Below are 24,572 nucleotides of genomic sequence, written 5' to 3'. Positions count from 1 at the left end.
AATAAACCAACATCCCACAAGGTTATTCTGACAGCACGTAAACTATAAAAGCTCCCAGCATTCACTGCAGGCTATTAACATAACGGATTCACGCCATGGTGGAGCACCTGCAGTAACGTTCACACTATGTTTGTTGTAAACACATCTAGAGACAGGAAGAACGGAAAGTAGTTGAACATTTTTTTTTAATTTGTGTATTCTATTTACTGACATTTTAAAGATTACTTAATCATCAAATCTTGATCGTAGTCTACGTACTTTCTCAAGCTTTATTTATTTTGTCAAACTACTGTTTCTAATCAAGAGTTAGCTAAGAATCCCTATGAGGCTGTATTTAGGCACATTTGAGCTAAATGCTAATATCAACAACAGCATTTTGCAATGTTCACGTGTTAGTTTAGCCTGTTAACATGCTGACATCTGCTAACTAGCACTAAACTAACTTATTTTAAGTTCAGTTTAGAACCCAGTGTTTTGCTCAAGGGCACTCCAGCAGAGCAGATGAGTGCTGACATGCAGTATCGATCCAGTGTCCTCAGTGTACCTTCCGACTCACTACACAAACCGGCTGCCCTTTATTGATTTTCTGCTTTTTAAGGCTATGAAACCCACCTGAACTTCTCTTGGAGAAAAAAACAACAACAAAAACAACATGTATTACAGTTTAAGAGCGGGAAGTTGAAAAGTCGACTTTTTTGGAAACATTGTATTTTTTTGCAGATAGAAACTTCTGTTTTGGATTTCTGAAATGGGGTTCTCTTCTACTTTATTACGGCTGATCACACCATACTGGCTGCTGCACACTCTTATCACCATGCAAAAAGTGTATCATACATTTTATTCCTGAGGGCCCGAGACATCCAGCCCTGATGGAAATGTGATATCGTAATTCAATTTGACCAAATAGCTTTGATGGAACGGAGATGAAATGACTGCATGGTGCGTGTGTGTATTAATATTGAATATTTATGAGCCTAATATCAGGGTCTTTGCGGTGTGTGTGTGTGTATGTATGTGTTTGGAGTGTGTGCAGCTGTGTGGGTTTGCATGTGTGAGTCAATCAGGCTGCCAAGACTTCATTCCGACTAAAACCTAAGTATAATTAGTGATACGGGACACATGATGAATAAAACATGCGTTGTACACGGTCTCATACGTGGGCGCAGGGTCAAACTATCATTACCTAAGAAGCCTATGCTCGATGAACACGGTAGAGAAGGATGAAAATTAAGCTGTTTCACTTCAAAAAAATGCTAATGATCAGAAATGTATAATTTTAAATTCTAAAACATAAAAAAAAAAAAAAAATGTCTTACTCTTTATTTCTTAGCACATGACATTTTACAGCTACTCCACAAGCTGTAATTGGCTGCAATTTCATTATCTAAAAGCTCGTTTTCATTGCCCCGCACTGACAAATTCATGGAGTGAAGAGTGGAAGAAATTACACAAATGCAGAGAAACATCTATGTCACATTGTCCTCTCACAATGTGTGTGTTGTGCGTGTGTGTCTACTTTTTCTGCTTTATGTGTCAATGTCTATCATCATCATCGTCATCTTTCTTTCTAGTGAATTCCTTGTTTTTCTCCCCTCTGTACCTTAAATTCATTCTCCTTGTCTTTGGTGCCCTTGTGAAAGGGCCGGTCATATCTGAACCTCCAGATGTGATTGAACTTGTAGAAGCTTTTGATGTTGTCAGGCACTCCGTCTCTCTGCAGAACATCCTGACTCTCTGGGATGGGGGTTACAGCATAGATCTGCAGGTCTGGAAGTACCGGAAGTTAAGGCAAGTGCAAGGGAAAGCGCTGCGGACTACAACTCACAAGAATCCTTCAGTGACCAGAAAGAACATGGGAGATTGCAGATCACACAGAGGACAAGGACACACACACACACACACACACACACACACACACACACACACACACACACACACACACACACACACACACACACACACACACACACAGGCAGGGGTTTACAGGGTGATTAAGTATGCGTCTTTGAGATAAGTACGTCTCTCCTGCAATATATTTTGTTTCATTAGTCACACACACTTTGATCTGTATCCACATGGAAACAATACCCTGCCAAGGATATATTATAAGAGGCTAAAATATCCAATAAAACAATACCTGGACCTAAACCAAGGATGCCTCACAATAGCAAAATGGCACCAAAAGCAGCAAATTCTGTTTCTTAACAACCAATAAGTGCTAACGTACTTCATGCTTGTACACAATCAGTGCACTCAGACCAAGAAAGAAGAACACGGTCACAACCTTCATCACAAGCAACCCCTGCACTCATGAGCCACCTGACCAGAGACCTACGAGATGGGACAGCTGATGTACATACATTCATATGCATGAGTGTTTGCAACAAGGGCGTACAGATGGGTGGGCGATCTCAGAGACTCTATTGATTAGCGTGTGAATAACACAGCGGTGTCCTAATTCATTCATAAGATCCCTGTCCCTTTCAATAAGGGAAGCACATACAAGCAAACACATCACATGCATACATTACAAAAAAAAAAAGCAGAGCATCTTAAACATGTGTCTCTGTCCTCCATCTGGCTTTCTTGTAGTGTTGCTCTCTGGAGACATCAGGGTGAATTATTAAAAAAAGGCTCCCATATTGTGCAGCTGAATTCGGTGACTTGATTTATGTATGTTTGGTTTCAGAATTGGGGGCACAAAATGAAGCCAAACACAAGCAAAAGATGCGACAGTCTCACAGGACTTTAAGCAGGCACAGAAGGAATTTCATAGTCACATGTTCCATACACACCTCCCATCACGTGTGTCTGGAAATAAACGTTTGGCACTCTTTCAGTCTCTTATGCAACAGTGCTGAGGCCTGTTCGAGAATTCTGTATGTTCCTGTCATATGTGTCAGTGACAAGCCTGCTCAGATCTGTTCCAGAGCATCACATGAGCAGGGCCACACCGCCAGTTACACCGTAACTTTATTTGAACATTAGTATCTTTATGTTTCTACAACTGCCAAAAATCAAAAGGTAGGGCAGAGAAAAACCCCAAGGTAAAAAAGTCCTTGAGGCACCCACTGCTGCTTTTAAGCTCATTGCACACAATGAAATGACTGAGGGACCCCAATGACTGTCGTATCAACATTTCTATCTTTTTAGAGCTTCTCTCATTATAGCCAGCAAGAAAAAAAAAACGTTTGAAATGCGGCCCTTTGTGCTTAAGGAAATGTGTCCATTGTGCATTTGACAGTGCTTTCTTCTGAGAATTCGATATGCTGCACGTAATATTCAGAACAGTATGTGTGTGTGTGTGTGTGTGTGTTCCTGGAAATGAGCCTTTGATAATGACAAGAAAGAGATTGCGAGAGATAGAAGGATAGCGTGTGCCTCATTACAGGTAATTGCATGGATGTAAACACAAAGCACGCTGCGTGGAAGCCTCCGTGTGTGTGTGTGTGTGTGTGAGTGTGTGTGTGTGTGTGTGTGTGTGTGTGTGTGTGTGTGTGTGTGTGTGTGTGTGTGTGTGTGTGTGTGTCTGTCTGCGCACATGTGTATCCATCCCGTGCTGTTTCCATTTTATTTATGCATTTCTGCACATTTGACTTGTGTGTGCTCAGCTTGTGCTCCACGCTTGCGGATGAATTTTGCATGCGCCTCTGTCTACAGAAAGGATACACTGCGCGTCCGCCTGGTATATGGTCTGGTCTGGCTGGTTGACATGCTGCATGGCGATGGCGTGGGGAAACTCGTTGAGCATCCGCTGCTGGAAAGCCTCCAGCCTCTCGTAGTCATGGCCGCGGCACACAAACTCTTTATTCTGCAGAGAGAGAGTGGGGAGCAGAGCGCAGCGTGGGGTTAGCTTGACATCTAGTGGTCGCACACTGCAACTGCAGCTTCTAGCTGCAAACCACACAAAGGACATCCGTTACATCATTAAATGGTATTGAATAAGAGTGGCTGAATGTCACCTTACACTAGAGGAGTCTTACATAAGAAAAAGTTAATTCTTCCTGTAAGTCTCTTTCTTCTTTGGAGAGGGTAAACATATGACTCTATTCAAAAATGTTACTGACAAAGAGGGAATATGACAAAGAAAGAATATGGAGATTTCTTTACCCGTAAGAAGAAAGGAAACTTCTTTCCATAGAAACCCACTCGGAAAAATTCAGGTTCTAGTCTTTGCTGGTCCATGATCTTGTCATAGAGAGAGGCTTCCATCATCTGTCAATGGAAATAAATGACAATATTGAATATAAACCAACAGTGTGCAACCAATAAGGGGTTTGGTGCATAGACAAAAGCAAAATAGATGAATTATTAGGTGCACAATATGAATAAAAGTACTTCTTTTGTTTTGTTTCTAGTTTTCCCTATATGACCCCATCATCACATGTAAAGACTTCAGCTAACAAAGCTTCTTCAGTCTCTATATCTTGTTCATTGTGGACAACTCACCCTCATCTTGCTCAAGTTCCTGTAGTCGTAGTAAGACTCGTATTGGTCAGCCAGCTCTCTGCACAGGATGATGCCGTTCTCCCAACACTGAAGACAGAAAGACACACACTTATTCACCCTCATGCTGACTGTGTCCTGCCTCAAAAAAGAAGCAAATATAGAAAATATTAAGGACGCTCATGCCTATCCATTTGATTGACAGAGTAAATATGAATAGAGGGCTTATTGAAAGTTGCTCTGCAGTGGCGCTGCTAGGCTGCAGTCCCCCCACCGGATGGCACTGGCGAGTCAATATCGAGAGTGAAATCTAACCTCATCATGCAGGTACACGCAGCACCCAGCCATCTTGCTAATTAAATGAAAAGCTTTCTGTTCCCGCTGCCTCCTGATCCCCGTGCGACAGCAACCGGCAGATGGCAGAGCTCGTGAAAGTGAAGGGAAATTGGACTATGAGTAACGAGGGGAGCCGTTTTAATGATTCCGTAGAGTTATGTTATTTCATCAAGGAATGCTGATGTGGGTTGTTTTTTTTTGTGCCTGTGTGTGATTTTGGAGGGTTTCCATAATGGCACTTTTCCCCCCCGAGAGGGCAGAACAGTGACAAAGGTAGTTAGAATGAAGAGATAAAATCAGCAGAGAGGAGTAGTGGGAGTAGGTCACAAAAATGTCCTTCCTTGAGTAACAGAAAGAAAGTCTGTGAACCGCTTCTGAAATGCTGCTGCATCCTGAACTCGTTGAGCTCGCTTAAAGCTGCCAATCTCACGGTTCATTCTCAATAGCTGCCAAAAAGCAACACCACCAATGCCAGTCACGCTTCACCCGTCACTCTCGCTGTCGTCGTCTCCCATGATATTTCTTTAAGGAATATTGTGTAGGATATTGTGGGACGATATGGATCCTGCTTTAATTACAGCCGCCAGACATTCGTCTGATTAACCCGAGGATGTGTTGATGCCACAAGTCGTTGTCATCGTTCACTACAGGTAGAAATTAAATCTCTGACCGCAAGTGATACGTATTTTTGTTGCTCTGTGCAGCTTACAGCTCGGCCTTCTTATGAGGGGGGATTTAATTTCATGTCAATGACAGGCGGGGGAACTCCAGTCCTCTCACCCTCCATCTTCCATCCATGAGTATTAATGTTTAATGTTGAAGCTAATGAGCTTAAATTCCATGTATTAAAGGCTGGTATGTATTTATTCTAAATTACCATTAATAATATGGCTGTGCTTCTTTGCCAGTGCCAGGTATGATTTGGAGTTACATTTTATAATACACATGAGAAGTCCTGATGGTTTTGAAGCTTGTTTTCAGTGTGTTTCTTTGTTTTGGTATCTTCTAAAGTTTATTTGATTTATTTTTCCAATACAAAATCTGATTGAGGCAGGAGCAGTATATTTTGTCATGTTTCTTTACATTAAAGTGTTAGAGGGTATTAGCTTGTAGATACCAACATATCTTTAAGCTCCATGCAACTGTCTTTATGTACCCATGCAAAAGCCAGTGCTACAGTGTGCCACAAAAGGGCTGAAGAGAGGAATTTTCTTGTTTCTGTTTACACCGGGTGGCAGTGAGAAAGCCTACCTTCCCCCTGTCGAAGTTCTGGACGATAGTGAGGTGCAGATACTCCTTTCTTTGCCACTCGCTCTGCATGGGGTAGTTGAGGAACTCTCTGAGCGGCCTCTCTGACCATTCCAGTAACTCATCGTACAGCAGCAGGGTGTACGATGCCTCTGTGGCACACAGAAACACAAACAAACAGTCGGGAGATTAAATGCATATTATTCAGGAAATACATGAGGATGTACAGTGTTGCCAGGACAACAAGATGAGAGGACAGTAAGTGGGGTAAATATTTACAAATGTGATAGGTCAAGTCTTGTCTATAATCGACATTTTTTACATATCAGACAAAAGAGCTCAAACACCCAATTAGCAGGTTGTCCTCTTGACTTGGCATAGACTGTATTTTATAATAAGATTAAAATGGATGTGAGATATCCTAACAGTTTTATTAAGATATTAACACCAAAATAGGCACTATATCATGATTTATTGGGCGACACCAACCAATTCTACGTAAAATCAGACATTCAGCATCCCCATATAGCCAGAATGGATCTTCATATACGTTATTTCCGCCACTACATAGTCGAATCAGGCTCCTTAATCGTCAATTATTTGACTATTCGGGGTCTCCCCTAATTGCCACATAGAGCAGGATCACAATAATGTATACATCCCACATGTAAACACACACACTGAGTCGCTCCCTTAGACGTACGTACCTGTGTAGTTTTGTGCTTTAAAGTGCAGGTCGTACAATTTGTGAATGTAGCGGATGTACATCTCCTCTTTGTTGAGCTCAGTTTTGTAGAAGTTCTGACGGGGGCAGTAGTGATTCAGTGATGATTAGGGACAAAGGAATCACAAAAGAGAGAGAGAGAGAGAGAGCGAGAGAGAGAGAGAGAGAGAGAGAGAGAGAGAGAGAGAGAGAATTATAGAGAGAGTTGGAGATGAACATGAAGAGAACTTTTAAAAAAGTGACAGATTGTTCTATGGTAGAGGCGGTGCAACAATATATTTCAGCTGCTGAACAGCAGTGACTTCTGATCCGTCTGCCTACACACCCGGGAACTCTTACAGATGGCTGCAGTTACGTAAGGAAAACCTAGTAGGCAGAAGGGCTTGACAATAGAAACAATAGATTGTTGTAATGCCTATGAGTCAACGACATGAAATACACTTTTCACACCATTAAACAGAAAACACACAACTATAAAAACCAATAAAAATTATGTTTAACAGCCTGAACTGAAGAAATCAATCATGTCACATTTTATCAACAAAAGAGTGGAACTTTATAGGACTCTTTATAGCAACAGATTAGGACAGATTAAGTATGATTAATATACTCATATATTCTGTTCTCTTTAGCACAAATGAAGACAGCTCTCATACTTTATGATGGAAAACCTACGGAAAAAAACTCAAGCCATTATTAAAAAGTCAAAAATCCTTGCCTTTAGACAATAATTCTGTTGAAGATCTGGTTTTGTAAGAGCCAACATCAACTTATGCAGATTTAGACGACCAAACAGACTCTTGGAGTGACTGCTACTCACCAGTAAACTGACGGTACATCCAATCTTTTTTCCATCCACTTCTCCCAGCTTCATACAATCCCTGTGATATAAACATAATAAGACATGCAAAGCTATGATCAAAAAAAACAAAAAACAATAATCACAAACATGATTCAAATTGATAAAGCATGTATGCATGTGTCGGAGAGTGTACGTGCGCACTCTCACCTATAGTCCAGCAACCTCTCCATTAGGCGAGTGACGGTAGCGATCAGAGAGATGCCGCTCTCCCTCCAGGTCTCCCTCTCAATCTTCTTCAGCAGGCTGGAGGACAAGATAAAGAGATGTTGAGATCAAAAGAGACAAGAGATAAAAAAGAGAGGAAATGGGAAAGGAAAGGTGGGGCGGAGGAGGAGGGTGAGGGAAAAGGAAGAAGAAATTACTAGAAAAAAAAAAGGAGGCGAAGCAAATCAATCCCAGTCACATCAGTATCACCTATGCTTACTGGCCTGCCTGTGGGAGTTAACCATATAAAATACCCAAGGTGGCAAAAGAAAAAAAGAAAAAAATCACAATAGCTGATATACTGTTTTGCCACCTAAATAGATATTTTCTAATTGATTGGTTATCTCAACTGGATGAACAATAATGCTAAACCAGCGTTTGGCTGAAGTTATACCCCCTCACACAGACGACACAGAGAGAACATAGAGGAGAGCGTCTTACCTAGGGTACGGACCAAACAGAGGAATTCTACTCCAGGCGGGAAGCATAGGCGGAATAAATTAATATTAATACGATTAATGTCAGCGCACACTCACACGGGTTAGTTAAGGGGTTAGCGGTGTTAGTATGAGGAAAACAAACTAAAACATTAGCAAGAAAAGAGAAAAAATAGGCTAAAATCATAAACATAAGCATTGAATAATTGCATTTAAATAATAATGATCCCTAATGCATAATTATATCATATTGCACAATATAGATTCGACATATCTTCATAATATGCAGTGATATTACACTGTTTTCTGTGATGTTTCACACATAAATATGGTGGGAAAGAAAATGATTGACTATGAAAGACAACGAGACAACTACAGGAGATAAATATTGATAAAATCCTTATCAAGACAATTTGATTCACATCTATGTGATAGTAAGCTCAACATACAATGTGTGTGTGAACCAGAAGAAATGGCTTTGTATAATGCAATAGTGTTGTTTGGAAGCTACGTTGAAATGTAGGGCCAAATATAGTTTGTGAAGGTGGACATAAAAATATGAGCAGGCAAAAAATGAAGCAGGGATACACACATAAGCACTAACACACACACACACACACACACACACACACACACACACACACACACACACACATTAGCGTGAGCACATACGCTAAGCATGCAGGAGCACAAACCTGAGATACAAGGACAGAGTGGACCAGGACCAGCCACAGAGGAGGTGTGAGTGAAGATGAAGGTGAATACTGATCACTTACCTTATCTTTATTATTCTATCAACAAGGAACTACCCACTGCCTATTCTTTAATACTAATGATGGGATTGTAAAAAAATAATATTGGCCGCATGTTCTGTAATCTATCAGTCAGCTCGACACATTTAACAGTTCTTTTAGGTAAACAAGCATTCATGCTGTTATCTGTGCTGTTTGGCTACCAGGGTTAAAAAGCTAATTTTCAAAGCAGAGTACATGTCCACTTTCAGATAAAGCGGCCACTTACTGAGGCAAATGAGCTGCGAGTTGCAGCGGCATCATTTAGGTCATTGGACTCAATAAACAGCTATTTCGTCTGTTAGTGGAAGTGTCCTGGTATCCTGAACTGGCATCTTTACTTAAGCATTTACTGTGATTTTACGGCTAGTTCTTGAGTGGCCCCCTGATCTAATCCCATTTCCTTTAAAATCCAAGGTAATTAGACAAAATGCAAGTAAGTGTGCACCCATGCACCCCTCTTCTCCATATCTTCTGTTACTATCTGTTCCTGTCTCTAACTCACATGCTGTTGAAAAGCTCCCTGTACGTCTCATCTCCTTTGCCCTCAGACATCAGGCTGTCCAGCTTGTCGATTAGCTTGGCCTCGACCTGTGAGAAAGAAAAAAAAAGAAGAACCGTTTCAATCTCAAAGGGGTTCAAACGATATTGATAAAATGGCCGAGGAGGAGGAGCAGCATGGGTGGTTTCCAGCTGGTCGATTCAAATCACTTCACGTCACGTCAAAGTGGAGGCAACAGCCTCTGATATGTTATCGCTTTTATGATGAAATCTTGCATTCATGAAAACCATCACCAGGGTGCATGGTGGGAAAAAAATATACCTTATCCTCCCTGTCCTCGCTCCCCTATCCATCCCACTGTGATTGGCATCACCACTCACATATTAGTGTACACAGCAATATAATTTTACATTTGATACATTTATGTGTTATCTAGAGGTTTTTGTACCTTGCGAAAATCGAAATAGTGTCTTTTATTATAAACAAATGACCTAAAAGCTTGGCAGCTCGCATTACTGTAGTTGAATTGTTGCCCTTATAAGGTAGCTTGGTAACTAAGCTACACCGTAGCACACAATAACCTAAAAAGATTTTCATATTTGCAGCTCTGATAATGAGAATGTTAAATAAACATCCTTTTAAATCCTTATTTTGAGCAGAATTAACATGCTGTTAACAAAAACATTGTGAGATGACCTTTAACCCACTAATGAAAGAGCAATTAAATTAAAGTTTCAGTGTTATACCTGTTTGAAATTGCCACTGCGTCTCTGCTCCCAGTCCATCATGTCATGGAAGATGGGGATCATGACATTCCTCAGATCGGGCTGAGGCACCAGCGTCACCTCCAGGAATGGACCGATCATCGCTGGGATGAAGTTCAACTTGTGTTCCCCTGAAGGAGAGACAGAAGTCAACACAGAGGCTCTCACTTTGTCCCCGATGACAGCGTATTGTTTATTTCAGAGGCAATTTGGCCGACTCGACTCTAATTTGAAGCACTGTGCTGCACTCTAACCAAATTGATGCAGTATTTTAAATAATAATCACAGCGCCTGTGTTACTTAAAACGCATTAGTGTTAGTGGGGACACTTCAATTCACATTGACATCAAATACAACAAAAAATAAAGTGAATTTAAAATTGGGCAAAAAAACACTTTAATATACATAAAAACACTAGAAATTATAATAAAAAAACACAAAATTGCACAGATCCATCACAAACTCGGAGCAGAACAAAAGGTTGAGAGCCCCCGTTTGGTTGCCATGGTTACAAATAGTTGTTGGCATAAAGAAAAAAAGGCTGAGTGTTTTTGGTTGTTTTTTTTTTAAAGTACCGATCAGCTCAAGAACACTACTTTTGCTTCTGAAGAGGAATAATTATGGAGATATTTTACACAATATAACACAATGTTTTATCATCTTACCTAAATTCTGCCACATGCTGAAGATCTCACAGCCCATCATCACCCTCATGTCTCCATACCTGCATGATAGCGTGTCATTGTTAGAAATGTGTGCTTGCTGTAGGTAAATACCAAGAGAATCAGTGAGAACAGCATGTTAAGTACTCATTATACTGTATGTGGCCTGCAGTAACCTTTGTGTGTGTGTGTGTATATGTGTGTTTGTGTGTGTGTGTGTGTGTGTGTGTGTGTGTGTGTGTGTGTGTGTGTGTGTGTGTGTGTGTGTGTGTGTGTGTGTGTGTGTGTGAGACTGTTTTGAAATTTGACAGAGAACGGCAGCAGGATAGGATGGCTTGTTGAGAAAGCACATGGCTTGTTACAGCCAGGCCATCCTAACATGTGCAACAGAAAGAACGCAGGGTGTGTGCACACGCATTCTGCAAAAACAACCAGAACTCACTTTTCCAGAATCTTCTTCCTCTTGGAGGGAGAGAAGGACTCCAGCTGAAGACAGGGCTGGTTGATAAATATTACAGACAGATAGAAGTACGAGTCCCACACCTGAAAATGACAGCAAACAAATTGCATCATGTCAACGCTGTGCAAAGAAAAATGCCCTTCTCCAACTTGAGGCAAAAAAACAAGAACATTTTCTACAGGTATCCATGGATTTGAGTTTTTAGTGGCATGTTGGAGAGCAACAGCTAATTCTACAGTCTGCCATAAGCTTGTGACTAACAGTATTAGCTCTGATTTATGTGTCTCTGTGAAGGCTTTTGTTTTGAAACAAAAATAAATAAATTAATGACTGTATCTGGCTGTTTGTCCGTTTGTGTGCGAGTATGTGTTGAAACAGCTCTGTAGTACTATAGCACTGTTTAGATCTACCTACACACACACACACACACACACACACACACACACACACACACACACACACACACATCCACAGAGCCCCTTACCTTGTAGTCAAACTTGTCATTGAGAAAGTTCTTCCTCAGAGCGTCAGAAAGGTAGAGGACAGTTGTGATGATGACACTAAAACAACAAGAGAAAGAGAAGAGTAGGTTGAGAGGGTTGTTGTGTTAATCCTGGGGGAAAATGCATCACCTTCAACAATTTACATGTTATTCAAAAGGCCCGTTTAAAGAGTGATGAAGCAAAGAGACATTTGCAATTGCTCTAGTATGTGCCTAGCAACACATAGGCCTTCATGGTTAGGTAGATACAAGCATGTCATTCAACTTAATGTGTTCAGATCATCTATGCACTACATCTGATCATGTCTTTCAAAAAATGTAAGATACATCAAGGTTCCACTACTTTCTGGTTCATCTAAACCTCCACCTTGCTGCTGATATGTAGGACCACGTAATAAAGAGATCGCATCAACCTTTTTAAAAGGAGACCGTCGAGAGACACGGCTCTACATGCGCTGTGAGGCGGATGAAAGTGTGTGCACATTTGCGCGTGTGAGGCCTTACTTGTTGGTCACCAACCGCATGACGGTCCAGTCCTTCGAAAACATTTCTGGTCGTATTAGGATCCTGAAGACCGTGAAGATCTGAAGAAGAAAGTCCTGGGACACACAAACACACGCAGGGAACACGGCGTCATTGAAAACTCAAATCCATTGGGTCAGGCTTTGTGCTGTGTTTCAAAACAGTCGCTGCATCTCTGAATGGTGCTGAAACATTTCAAATCAAGCTCTGTGAATCTATCACTATATTGTTCACTCAATTAAGATTTAAGACATCTATTGATCATTGTCAGGTGTTTTGGTTTAAGGAGAAACAGAGATGTTTCTGCATAAATGTATGACACAAATGTACCACTGTTAACATGCCACACACTTAACTCTAAGGATTAGTGTGGAATCAAATGCAGTGGATGTCCGTCTCTCTCCATGGTGCTGAAACTATGAAATCCAGCGTCTCTCACTTAAAAGCTATTTTAGTTTATCGCCACATCTCAATTTGCCGTTTTTCCAGTGATTGCTCAATATCTTCTGGGCACTTACTTTGGATACTTTTGATTTAAGTACCGGAAATAAAGCGTGGAAATTGTGCTCTCAAGCTAACAAGATCAGATTACCTCTCTGCTTTTTCTGACATTCTGCCAATTGACATTTCTCACTGGGATGAACTTGTGACTCTTTTTTTTCCTGTGTTCTCGGCTCTCTGCTCCTTTTTCATTGTGGAACTTGCCACTACTGACCTTGCAGTAGAGCTCAAATACGCACGTGTAAGCACACAGAGACACAAATACTTATATGTACAGGACATAAACATATATATTTATAAGTGCAGTGAATGAGTGAGTCACTTGTTGGAAAGTTTCTGAAAGAGAGGCGGAGAGCTAGAGCGATGACTCAAAGAGGGCAGGAAGACACAGATTAGAATGTCAAATCCAAAAAACAACATGAATAAGGTAATTCTTCTCTCCCTCTGCCCAATATTTCCATGCCAATACACACATAGGTCAAGTATCAACAGAATATGAAGCAGTGCGGATAGAGGGCGATAAATATAGGAATAGGATTTGGTGTGGTCTCAGTGACGGTTAGGAGAGGGAAGGAACCACTGCCACAAACAGATGGGAGAGAGAGAGAGAGGGAGAGGGAGACAGAGAGATTGATGTGGTGGTCTTACCTCAGGTTGTCTTTGCTGCTGAACGCCTGCAGCAGCTGCTGTAGTGTCTGTCACTCATCTGTCGCAGAAGGGCAACAAACATGCCACAAACTCCCCCTGACAGGACGGAACACACCGAGATGTATAAAAAGAGAGAAAACATTGTGCCGTCTACAATTTTAATGGTGTGATATACCAGGATTATCTTCAGGGTCTGCTCTAAATTGCTAAATAAATGAGCTATTGCGGTTCTAAACATATATGTAGAAAGTAGTCATGCAGGACGCATTGCAACGTCAACGCTGAACTATGGCGCTTTTGCAAAGGATGGTCCTTTTATATCTTTATACAAAAGAGAGGAAAGGAAGCACTTTGTTATATTGCATTTGCAGAATACCCTTTATTAACCTCTATTGGCAACCGGTAAGAATTGCGGCAACATTAGTGGAGCTCTATTACAAGTGGAACAAGCCCTCCTTGCGTCTCCATCACACAATGATGATGATGGGGATCTCATTATTATTCCCCCTTTCGCGCTGTGTTGTATAATAAATCTTAATTATTGTTCGTCATTAATGTAATCATGTTGGCGGAATTATAGTTGCCACAGCAGCAACTCAATTATAAATCTGTAACTACTCCTCACTTTTGTGAAGTCCCAAAACTATTTATAGTAGTAAGCACACACACACACACACACACACACACACACACACACACACACTGTACTGGTAGAACAAACATACAGTGACATCCTGGAACTGTAGTCTCATGGCAGGTCCAGCAGGCTGGGGCCGGTTGCTAATTTCAGGATGGTTCTCAGTAAAACTCCGAGCAGGCTCTCGACAATTAGCTCACCTCTTCTGAGGACCACCGGCTCCTACACAAAGGAGGAAACACTTGCACATGAATTACAGGCAACAGCATAACTCTACTTTCACTTTATTAGCACACAGAAGAAAAGAAAGAGCACTTGTTAAGTGAATTTAAAACGTCAGGGTTATCCTTGAAATTCAAAGACATTGCTCTCTCAAAGTTACCTGGATGTTGGTTTTCCTGACTAATTTGCATTCTGCTTCTATTGGCACAACATTGAACCATGATGGGCAACTGATGTCACTCCTCGCCCTGTAATCTTACTTTCACCGCAGTTTTTAATGAGTCTGAACAAGTATGTTTGGGGACTAATGAGAAGTTTCAAGGCTAAGAGCGACATTTTGGAAACTCTCAAATTCACAGAGAAAGAGGAGAATGGAAAATATTAAAAGAGATGGAATACAAAGGAGAGAGAGAGACAGTGAAAGATGAAAAGCAACTCAAAGAGAGTGGAGGATAAACTGCTGTGTGTGTTTGTGTGTGTAAGTGTACATGTTTGTGTGTGTCCACCTCTCCTCTATCGCCCCTGACAAGACAGACAGGTCTTGGACGAAGCGATAATGAGAAGGAGACTTCAGGACTGGCACATTGGCTGCCACTGCTGTCACTTCCCTTTAGATGTGCCACCAGTCTGTGTGTGTGTGTGTGTGTGTGTGTGTGTGTGTGTGTGTGTGTGTATTGTCTGTGTGTGTCCTACTGGGCTCCTTTACCACTAGCTGCCCCTCTTGCAGCAAACAGTCCAAGTCAGGCAACCCGAGGTGCTACACACACACACACACACACACAAACCAGGCAAACACACAAACACACACACACACACACACACACACACACACACACACACACACACCTCGAAGTGACTGCCATTTCGACAATGCCCGTTGCTAAATTGATGGGGCTCATTACTGAAACGCACGGCTGCCAATGTCCTTGTTACAAAGACTAATTGACCATTATACACAACAAAGCAATCTGCTACTGCAATGTATTGGTGAGGAAACTGCCTTAAGACTAATTCCTCAAGCTTCGACTTCCTTTAAAGTTATTTCCAGTTATTATGGTGCTAATTCCCTTGTTGCTGATTCTCTTATACAGTCTTGTAGAATAGCAAGGGGAATTCATTTTAACATGCTGGATAATGTCTAGGTATAAAGTCACTTCATCTACAATAAAAAAAATCTTTAAATCTTGCAAAGTAGTTTTATTTCGACAATATGCTGATTTGCTGAAGTTGAGTTTCTACAGCTGCCACTGCGGTGAGCACGCAGGACAGCTTAAAAAAATAGTTCAACATTTCAGGAAACTCATAATTATTTTCTTGGCGAAAGTCAGATCGGAAGCTTGATGCATGCAATCTCATATTTGCATATATTTATATATTACCGTACAAACATGATGTCAGCAAGATGTCAAACTTCTCATTTAAGGATGAGGTGGGCTTGTACAGTTTAACGGTCACCAGTTACCTCTGTAATACTCACCGCAGTGCCGTTCTCCTCCCTTCTTGAAGAGTGAGAGCATGCTGGTGAGGATGCGGGCACACATGACCAGGTCTCTCTGCTCCTGCATGTGTGCCTGAAGGACACGGAGCACCACCGGCAACAGGATGCACCGCGACTCTGTAGCACGCACACCGCACACACACACACACACACACACACACACACACACCTTTGTCATACATCAAAGACCTAATGATATATAAGGGGAAGAACACTACCAGAGACCAAAAAGGGAAAACAAACTTGATCGTCTGCGGCTGTACTTAGTTTTGCTTTCACAAATGTTTCTTACATATAAATAAATGCATCTGTATGTAATTCTTCATGTAGCCTTAATGGGATGTTTTCTTGCTACGTGTAGCCTTTGGGAGCATGCTGGGAATAAACGTTGACTGTAATTTGCTTCAGTGTACAGCCTACATTAAGAACACTTTAATGGCCTGAGGTAAGGTGCACTGTGGGTTACATTAGCCAAGGTGTGTTTTCAAATGAATGCACTGCAGGAGTGCACAACCAATCAGTATAATACGGACTAATATAGCCCGTTTTGTACATGATGCAGCTTGTTCAAAATCTGTGCTGTGTGCTTTTCCTACGTTCATAATCTGTATTTGTGCTATTTGCTCACAAATGTTTTTGTGCTGGGGTTTCAGTGCGTCTACAAGCTTTAGTTATGTCTGCATACTGAACTGTGCATCTGTTTGTTTGAACAGTTCTTTACCCGGGTTAGTGTAAAGCTGGCTTTCCACCGTCTTGGCAATGCACTGCAACTTGACAGCCTCCAGGCAGTCAGCGTGGACAGCTGTAGGCAGGCTGCCCAGCGTCTCCCTGACGAAGCCGGCCACCTCCCGCACCTGGTGAAGATCTTCAGCAGCTCGCCATAAACCGCTGGAACGTCCGCAGGAACACCGCCTGGAGAGAACAGGTTCAATCATTTGGAGGCACTATGAATCCATCGCCAAAAAGTTTTGTTCTCAAAGGCTGGAATCACTTTGTCGAAACGCATTCAAATTGCAAATTGTATCGAACAGAGCATTTCAAGATGTGAACATGCATGTTTTATATGTAATGTCAATTCATTCTCCACTAAATCAGCACAGCACTACAAAATGTCCATTTAATCTCATAAGGGGCCTCTATGCTCAAGGTGATGGGGAAAAATAACACATTTTCAGTACTCGGGGCTTTAAAAAGGTCATCACACAAGATTCTTTAAGTTGTCCTGAGAAATGCAACCATAAGCCATAGTCTTTGCAGTTATACTGGTCTGTTGGAAAAGGTAAATATCGGCTATAGTGCAATGAATCACTGGCCTAGACTGGATTTGGTTTGAACAGTCGTCAGGCCGTCAGGGATTACGTGGATTCAATTTGAGGGCCACTCCAGGGGGATTGCTGTCTGCCTGCCGCTGGTTTGCAGCTCTCAGTCTGATGCTCCGTCTTCCTGTCAAGTTCTGTCAGATTCTCGCCGCACAATTGAAAAATGAAGATTGCTAAAAATCCAGAGGGGTGAGTCACCGTGTCGCTTTGTTTCTTTTTACGTTCATTTTTCCCAGGAAAGCCTGGCAGAAGATAGAAGTCATTTTTCAGCAACACCTTGTTTCACTGTCACGGGTGTTCACCTTTGACAAAAGAGCAGTTCAGCTGCAGCAAAAAGAAGTTCCATAGTATTGCTACTTATTGACGGCTCCTTGGTGGTGATAACTAATTCAGAGGGTTTCTCTCCTACAGGGTCTAGACTCAGACAGGAGTCCCAGAAGATTGATATATTGCACACCAGTCATAGCTCAACTATGTTCTGATTACATAACACATTTAATTGCTCTGTACATGACATATTTGGAACATAACTGGGTCCTGTGTTCATTGTTTAGAGAAACCACTTGTTCCTTTAATGCAAGGGTCTCTAGTATTGATGGAACAGCATCCCTTTGAGTGTTCAGTGCTCTAAACATCACATGCCGAGTCATCCTGTGATGAAAACTATAACACACATATCAGTTACAGGTGCCGAAATATGTGTAAATGGATTTGCTTGTTTGTGTGCCAGGATGTCAACTTGGATTAGCATTAGCCCGGCCTGCATCTTCCCCACAGCCACTGTTGTGTTGAGAATACCAATTAGCCCGAGATCAGGAGTCAGTGGAGGGATGAAGTGGAGCTTTTCAGACGGCATGAAGAGGCATAAATGGAATAGCTAATGTTACACTCATTCCCGTGGCCTCAGAGTGAGCTGAAATAATTACAAAGTGACTGAGGGTTTAAAACAAGATTGTCGGTTTCTTGAGTAGATTGTTATAATTGATCAAATGAGCTGTGAAAATAAAACCTGATGGAGTAATAGAAAAGATTTCTCCCAAATGCTAGAACAGAACGTATGTTGAGGTGAGGGCGCATGGGTGAGGCAAACAAGGCAATAAAGAAAACAAATTGTGAGCATACTTAGGGGAATTAATACACATTTAGATGCTTGTCCGACTTGAGTGCTGAGAGCAACCTGGTTGATTAAAAGAGTACATGACTCGAATGGACTAAAGAGAAATTATTGAAAGAAAAAAAAAGAGGCAAATGAGAATACAAAACAGCAAAACAAAAGATGATAGGGAATAAGGGGGACGGCAGAGGAATAGGAACAGGTTCTGCAGTGGGAAAAAAATGCAGGTATATCCCTCGTTTCAAGTGTGCACAAATATACACAAAACCACACAAGCAGCTGTTTCTGGTGTGTAATTAGGATTATCTTTGGCATCTTTAGCTTGTTTGTTTGGTTTGCTTGTCGGAAATCAGCGAAGGCAGCTGCCCTGCTGTGCAGACCTTCCAGCGGAAATGGAAAAGTTGCAACAGAAATTTCTGTTCCGACTCCACACCCTCTGGCGGCATGAAATTCAATTACAGACAATTTCTCACCTATCACAACTGCATTAACAGGAGCCCACCCAATACAGAAAAACATCAAGTAACAGGCACAGAGTTCCACATTCACATATGTGCACACTAAGATGCTCATGATTTCAGATGCACAACACACACCTGTGTTTGTGCAACCGGAGTGGTGCTTTTGTTTTCCTGCGAGAGGAAGAAGCGGATGGACATGAAGAGCTCGTGGATGCAGACTCGGAACTCCTCCTCATTCTGGCCTCCCGTGGCCAATTGAGAACAGCGCGCGAGACTGGATAATGTACTTGAAGATGTACTCGCTGGCCTGGAGGACGGAAAGAAAAACAGTCGTTTATCATCCGTTCTGTGATGAATAAGCCAAGAAAGTCAGACTTCCCTTTCAGCGGAAATGACTAAAGAATGATGTGACATTTAATTTGCCCCTGATGCTTATCATTCATCTGAAAGCAAAAAGTGGAGTTCACTTTTGTTTAAATGACAACTTTAATAGTGGATTAAATTTTTTATGTCATTTATGAAGCAAAAATGCCCAAATATTTTCCTCTGTTTTATATCTTCTTTACTAGAATATTTATCAGTTTCGAACGAGTGATCAGTGGACATAAGCAGTCTGAACATCTCATATTGGGCTCTTGGATCTTGTGGTAGGCATTTATTATAATTTTAGTTATTGAAAAAATAACTGTCAGATTGACTATAGTTGTGGCCCTATAGTGTATAGAGTTTTAAATACACACTGACAGTGATCACACAGCAAAACCTAATGAAATACATTCTATGGATCACTCCGACAGACACCCCATGCAAACATATCTGCGGTGCATCGCTCATTTATAATTGACTGCATGACAGAGTAACAATTTACTTCTGGTGAAGAATGTACTGCGTGAATGACAAATGAAAACCACAGCAGAGAAGCCGCAACGTGCTCCTCCGACGGCGCATCTGCATGAGTCATTAGAATGTTGTGATGTTGATTCCCAACACCAGAGGCACTGCATTTTCTGCTGATTAAAATTGCATGCGGCGTAATAGAGTGAGGAGGGGAATAACTGTGTGTGTGTGTGTGTGGGGGGGGGGGGGTAATTAGGAGGAGTGGCAGCAAGAGGGAGCAACTTTATTAATTTGCATTCCTGCATGCATCTGTGTTGATGGTGTTATTGTATAAATGTTTGTGACCGTGTGTCTTTTGAAAACATCACTCCGGCTGCCTTTTGCGCATTTCCTGTGTGTGCGCACGTGTGCGTCCTCGAAGCAGATGCCTCACCTTGAGCACCTGCTGTATGTGATCCTGATGCTCGGCGTCAACGATGCGGTCCACATACCACTTCAGCACTTTGATCAGGTCCCTAGAGAAAACACAAAGGCACGCACAGTATCACCACTCATGCCCCACTACATCACACATTGCTTCCCTCACTGGATTTAGCAAATAAAGATGAGGCAATGCAGTGTTTTGCAATGAAACAATGATTTGAATCAATTTCAGATAAAATGACTGGCTCTTCATAAATACTGCCTATTCAAATGTTGCAGTCTTAGGATGAAAGACAAATTCAATAAAAACCTTTCGTTGTTTGCGCCACTTTTTAAAATCGGAGGAGTTTAGAATAAAACTAAATAAAAAAGGGAGGCATCGTCTTTGTAAAACAGTAAGCTGGTGACAAAGAAGTTTGGATTACAGAATGAGAGAAGTTTTCTCCTTTTAATCATGACCTAGACGACATCTTGGTTCTCTATTAACAACTTCAGATAGTGACAATAATGCCTGTGTTAAGTAATTAAGGTGTGACACTTTGAATTAAACAGTATCACAGGTAAAAGAGTTTAAAGCAGATGAAAGCAGGATTCCGTTGGATGCGTTGCAAAGATTGAAAAGTAAAAAGAGAGAGAAGAAGAAGACACACCAAAACGTTATCTTAGCAGGTACAGAGAGTGTGAAGAAGACAGCCGGTGAGAACAGCAGGTTGTGAATATGTGTGTCTTTGCCTGTGTTGTGTGTGTGTGTGTGTGTGTGTGTGTGTGTGTGTGTGTGTGTGTGTGTGTGTGTGTGTGTACGAATGTGACAGACATAGGAGAGGAAATGAGGTAGGCAGGAAGCAAGTGAGCCATTTTCACATTTCACTTCACGTCAGCCAGGGGGCACCATGAGCATTTCATTCACATTCCTGTTGACTCTATCGCAGCACAGAGCTGAGCAGAGCTGCCTCTCAGCGCGCAACGCATGTCGGCCTCTCTGATTGCCTGTGATACAGTATGTCATTACAACACAATACGTGAGTAAGGCTGCACTGTGGCTCGAACAGCAACACCTTGAGAAGGGGAGGCTGAAACGTTGTGTACCTGTAGGACAAAGCTCCGGCAAAGTGGCTCTCGATGTAGGTGTCCATGACTGGTTTGAAGTGCTGGAATTTGCTGTCCTGGAGCAAGTTGATGATATGGACCTTGAGAATAAACAGAGAAGACATATTACAAAAAAAAGTAGTATCATATAAAAATGATCACATGTACAGATATCTAAAATATAACAAAACAACCAAAAACATTTTGAACAGTCGCTGCAGCATTTATTCCATGCTTCCCCTTTGTGTGCAGGGTTCTTGTGAAATGCACTGAATTTGTCCGACCACAGAAGATTAAGTCCACATGTCAGACTTGCTGGATTGATCTCAAAACCACAAAACGGAAACTTGATGGCTGCACCGCCTCGCTAGACCTTTTCATCATTGATAACGCAACGCTGAGAGGAGAAAGCGCGCGCATGTGTCAGTGTGAGACTGATGTCGAGAGAGCGACACACAAACAAAGAGAGTCGGAGAGAGAGAGATTGATCGGAGGGGGGGGGGGCTCACTCTATCAGCGCAGTGCAGCGTGACAAGGGTGAGATTGGTTCGACGAGCTCCGTGGCGTCGCATCACTCCATCTTTCTCCGTCAGAAAAGTTTGTGTTTGTGTTTTTTTTTTTGATTGACTCAAATCACTTATGACATTGTGCTCGACACATGAAGGAGGAAAGGAGATAAAGATTAATTAGAACAACTTGCTTACCAGAGAATCGAACACCTTGAGCCCGTATCTCTGGGAGCTTTCGTCCAGAATACCGAAGAGGGTGTCCAGGGTGTCCTGTAGAAACTGTAAAAAAAAAGGAGGTCGTATGTGTGAGCGGCAGCTTTCTATTGACTTAGCTTTTCAGTCTTTAAACATTCTCATCCTCTTAGCTTGAACTTAAAAAAACATGTCCGAAACGATCAACACTACAAATGCCAAGTAGGGCCTACTTTGACAATCTCCGAGCCGTCGATCTCCTTCAGCTTAGAGAGGCTGTCGTTGATCCTTTCGGGGTGGGCTCGCCACTTCAGCAGGTCCAGCATGTCTCCTGAGAAAGACAAAAAGAGGGGGAATCAAAAGATAGAACAGTAAATGAAGGAGATACAGAATAAAAACGACCGTGAAAAAGCACAAGAGATCAAGAAACATCTTATGTTTGTCTATAAAGAAATGCAGGATTATGAGAGCGACGCGCACCTCAGATCACAAAGCATCACCACACCCTTCAATTATAGCCCAAAACCTCCACAGAATCCAAACAAATGATGACATTTTCAAGTGCGGCAGGATAAAGGAGATAAAAAGTAATTTTCCCTGAGCCAGGGTCCCCAGACATACGCATGAATAAAACATAAGCCACAAGAAGAAAGTCTTTCAGCTGTCTCTTCGGATCCCGTTCAACCTGAAGTGGGTCTTTTCAAAAACTTTACATGTAAACCTGTGTCTGTGTGCGCGCATGACTGCATTAACCAATCTGTCAAGTGTATTTTGGCATCAAAAACTCTGCCATACTTCTGTCATCAATTCACAAACAAAATCAAATGCATGCAGGAAATTAACAGCCTGTTGCAAGTAAAATGTGCCTGAAGCTTTTCTGTTTATATATTCTACTCTCTACTTAATGAGGTAAAAGATGATTTATCATTGACTGTTTTTTTTTTAAGTCTGACAATACTGTTCTCTGGTACAACAGTGACAGTGTCTACTGAGTCTCAGTGGGGATAAAACAAATGTCTCCTTTGCTGCACACCTTATATATTTTAATGATTATTGTTGGCTATTGTTTACTGCAGTATAAATGAGGGCAAACATTATCAGGTATAAGCTAGTCCTACTGAAATAAGACAATTCCCACTCTGCTACCCACCAATTTATGAAAGCAAGGATTTATTGGTTCATTAGTGAGCAGTGCGAACTGGAGGCTATTCCCACCACCCTGCATATTCACATGTTGTTTTTTCACACAATCGCATAGTTTGGATGGAAATATCACTTTCTCACCTGCACAGAACTTGCCACTCGCTCCTTTCTCTTAGTAAAATATATGGCATCTCACCATTTTGTCAGTCTTTTGGGAAGTGTTGATCCCTATCTTTGGCAGTAGTTCTATACCCCCCCCCCCCCCCCCCCACACACACACACACACACACACACAGAGCTGCTCAGAAGCACGGGACCAGCTCGTGTACAAGCTAACTTCAAAAAAAATAATGTGACGAGAGTACGAGCGTAGCAGCCAAAACACCTCACCAGGCAAGTGACCAAAAAAAAAAAAAAAGTATTGTTTACCGTTCTGCGTGAGCTTGGTGGAGCAGAGAAAGCTGGTGATCCAGAAAGACTCCTTGGTGCCTTTCAGAGTCTGGTTGTTGGACGGGAGGTTGGCCTTGGAGAACGGCAGCTTCAGGTAGCGAGGACAGTCTGCCAAGCTGGTATTCTCCTCACACTGGGAATGAGGACAGAAAGCAAGAAAAGCACCCATTTGGTAAACTGGCACAGACGATGTAGAGGAGAGGAGCGGAATAATGTTATACTGTCAAAACATTAAGGTAGTGTGTTCACTGTTTTATTACCAATATGTCAAAACGCAACCCTATATGTGGGTGATTTTTATGATTGCACAATACGTCGTAGGGTTGTAGGCCGTATATCAATCACGATTGAGACGTCCAAGCTGTTGCACACAATCAATCACAGAACACTACTGTTATTTTGGGGGATTTAATGTGCTGCTTTAATGCCTACAGCTGAGGCCGTTTGAGCTCCAAAAGCTACCACACAGTTTGGACTGATTCTTTGGTGTCTATTTTGGGTCTGGGGAGAAACTAGGCCATGCCAGCTTCATTGAGCTTTTCAGCAACTTCCATCTGGCATTGGAACGGGCCTCCCCCCCCGCTCTGAACGGTGGGAACACACAGGGCTACCAGAGTTGTCCTCTAAAACTGGCAGGCTCAGGTTAGAGGGTTTGGTAGGACTTGAATCTGGCCGCCTGACAGGAAAAGCAGACAATAAAAAGCAGCAGTTTTTGTTTTTAAAGACTGTTGAAGATAATTAAGCTAACAGCAATATAAATAATCAGACTTTCTGGTCACTGTTCTGCCTCACTGCCAATAAAAATGTATGAATGCGCTCAATGCATTTCTGTCCGCCGCAAAGCCTGAGGTTTATGCACACACCCTTCGCCTGCAGCTGAGGAAAACCGTGCAGTCTGCAATTATTCTGAATTACACCCGAGACGGTCTCGCAGCAGTGTTTTAACTGAGGATGCAGGCCATTTTATTTGCTTTAGTCTCTTGATGTTTCGAAACCAAAAATGTGTGAAAAGATGAGTGGGGGCGTCTTAAGGTCTATAAAATGCAGAAAAGGGACATAAAGGTCATGCTAA

At 41.9% G+C, this 24,572-nt stretch overlaps 1 protein-coding gene across 1 annotated transcript; it reads right to left on the bottom strand.

Annotated features, from left to right (window-relative positions):
• Window positions 1-1,396: 1,396 nt before the first annotated feature.
• On the bottom strand, window positions 1,397-23,840 carry LOC137888970 (dedicator of cytokinesis protein 4-like). The gene is given in 32 exon segments (XM_068732500.1): window positions 1,397-1,767; window positions 3,670-3,811; window positions 4,111-4,215; window positions 4,450-4,536; window positions 6,034-6,182; window positions 6,738-6,831; window positions 7,575-7,635; window positions 7,764-7,859; window positions 8,262-8,288; window positions 9,554-9,639; window positions 10,297-10,445; window positions 10,980-11,038; window positions 11,419-11,519; window positions 11,921-11,996; window positions 12,443-12,537; window position 13,112; window positions 13,610-13,649; window positions 13,652-13,681; window positions 13,684-13,705; window positions 14,335-14,399; window positions 14,402-14,451; window positions 15,942-16,083; window positions 16,688-16,823; window positions 16,826-16,860; window positions 16,863-16,878; window positions 18,996-19,115; window positions 19,117-19,167; window positions 20,131-20,212; window positions 21,207-21,307; window positions 21,911-21,994; window positions 22,141-22,238; window positions 23,480-23,840. Coding segments are annotated over 32 exon segments (2,790 nt in total). The 5' UTR covers window positions 23,670-23,840; the 3' UTR covers window positions 1,397-1,567.
• Between the last annotated feature and the right edge of the window lie 732 nt (window positions 23,841-24,572).

The sequence above is a fragment of the Cebidichthys violaceus genome, unplaced genomic scaffold (genome assembly GCF_023349555.1).
Source record: "Cebidichthys violaceus isolate CVI_PGR_0920_01 unplaced genomic scaffold, fCebVio1.0.p SCAF_595, whole genome shotgun sequence".
Taxonomy (NCBI): Eukaryota; Metazoa; Chordata; class Actinopteri; order Perciformes; family Stichaeidae; genus Cebidichthys; species Cebidichthys violaceus.
Note: the sequence above shows the minus strand (reverse complement) of the source record. Positions and strands in the feature narration are given on the sequence as shown.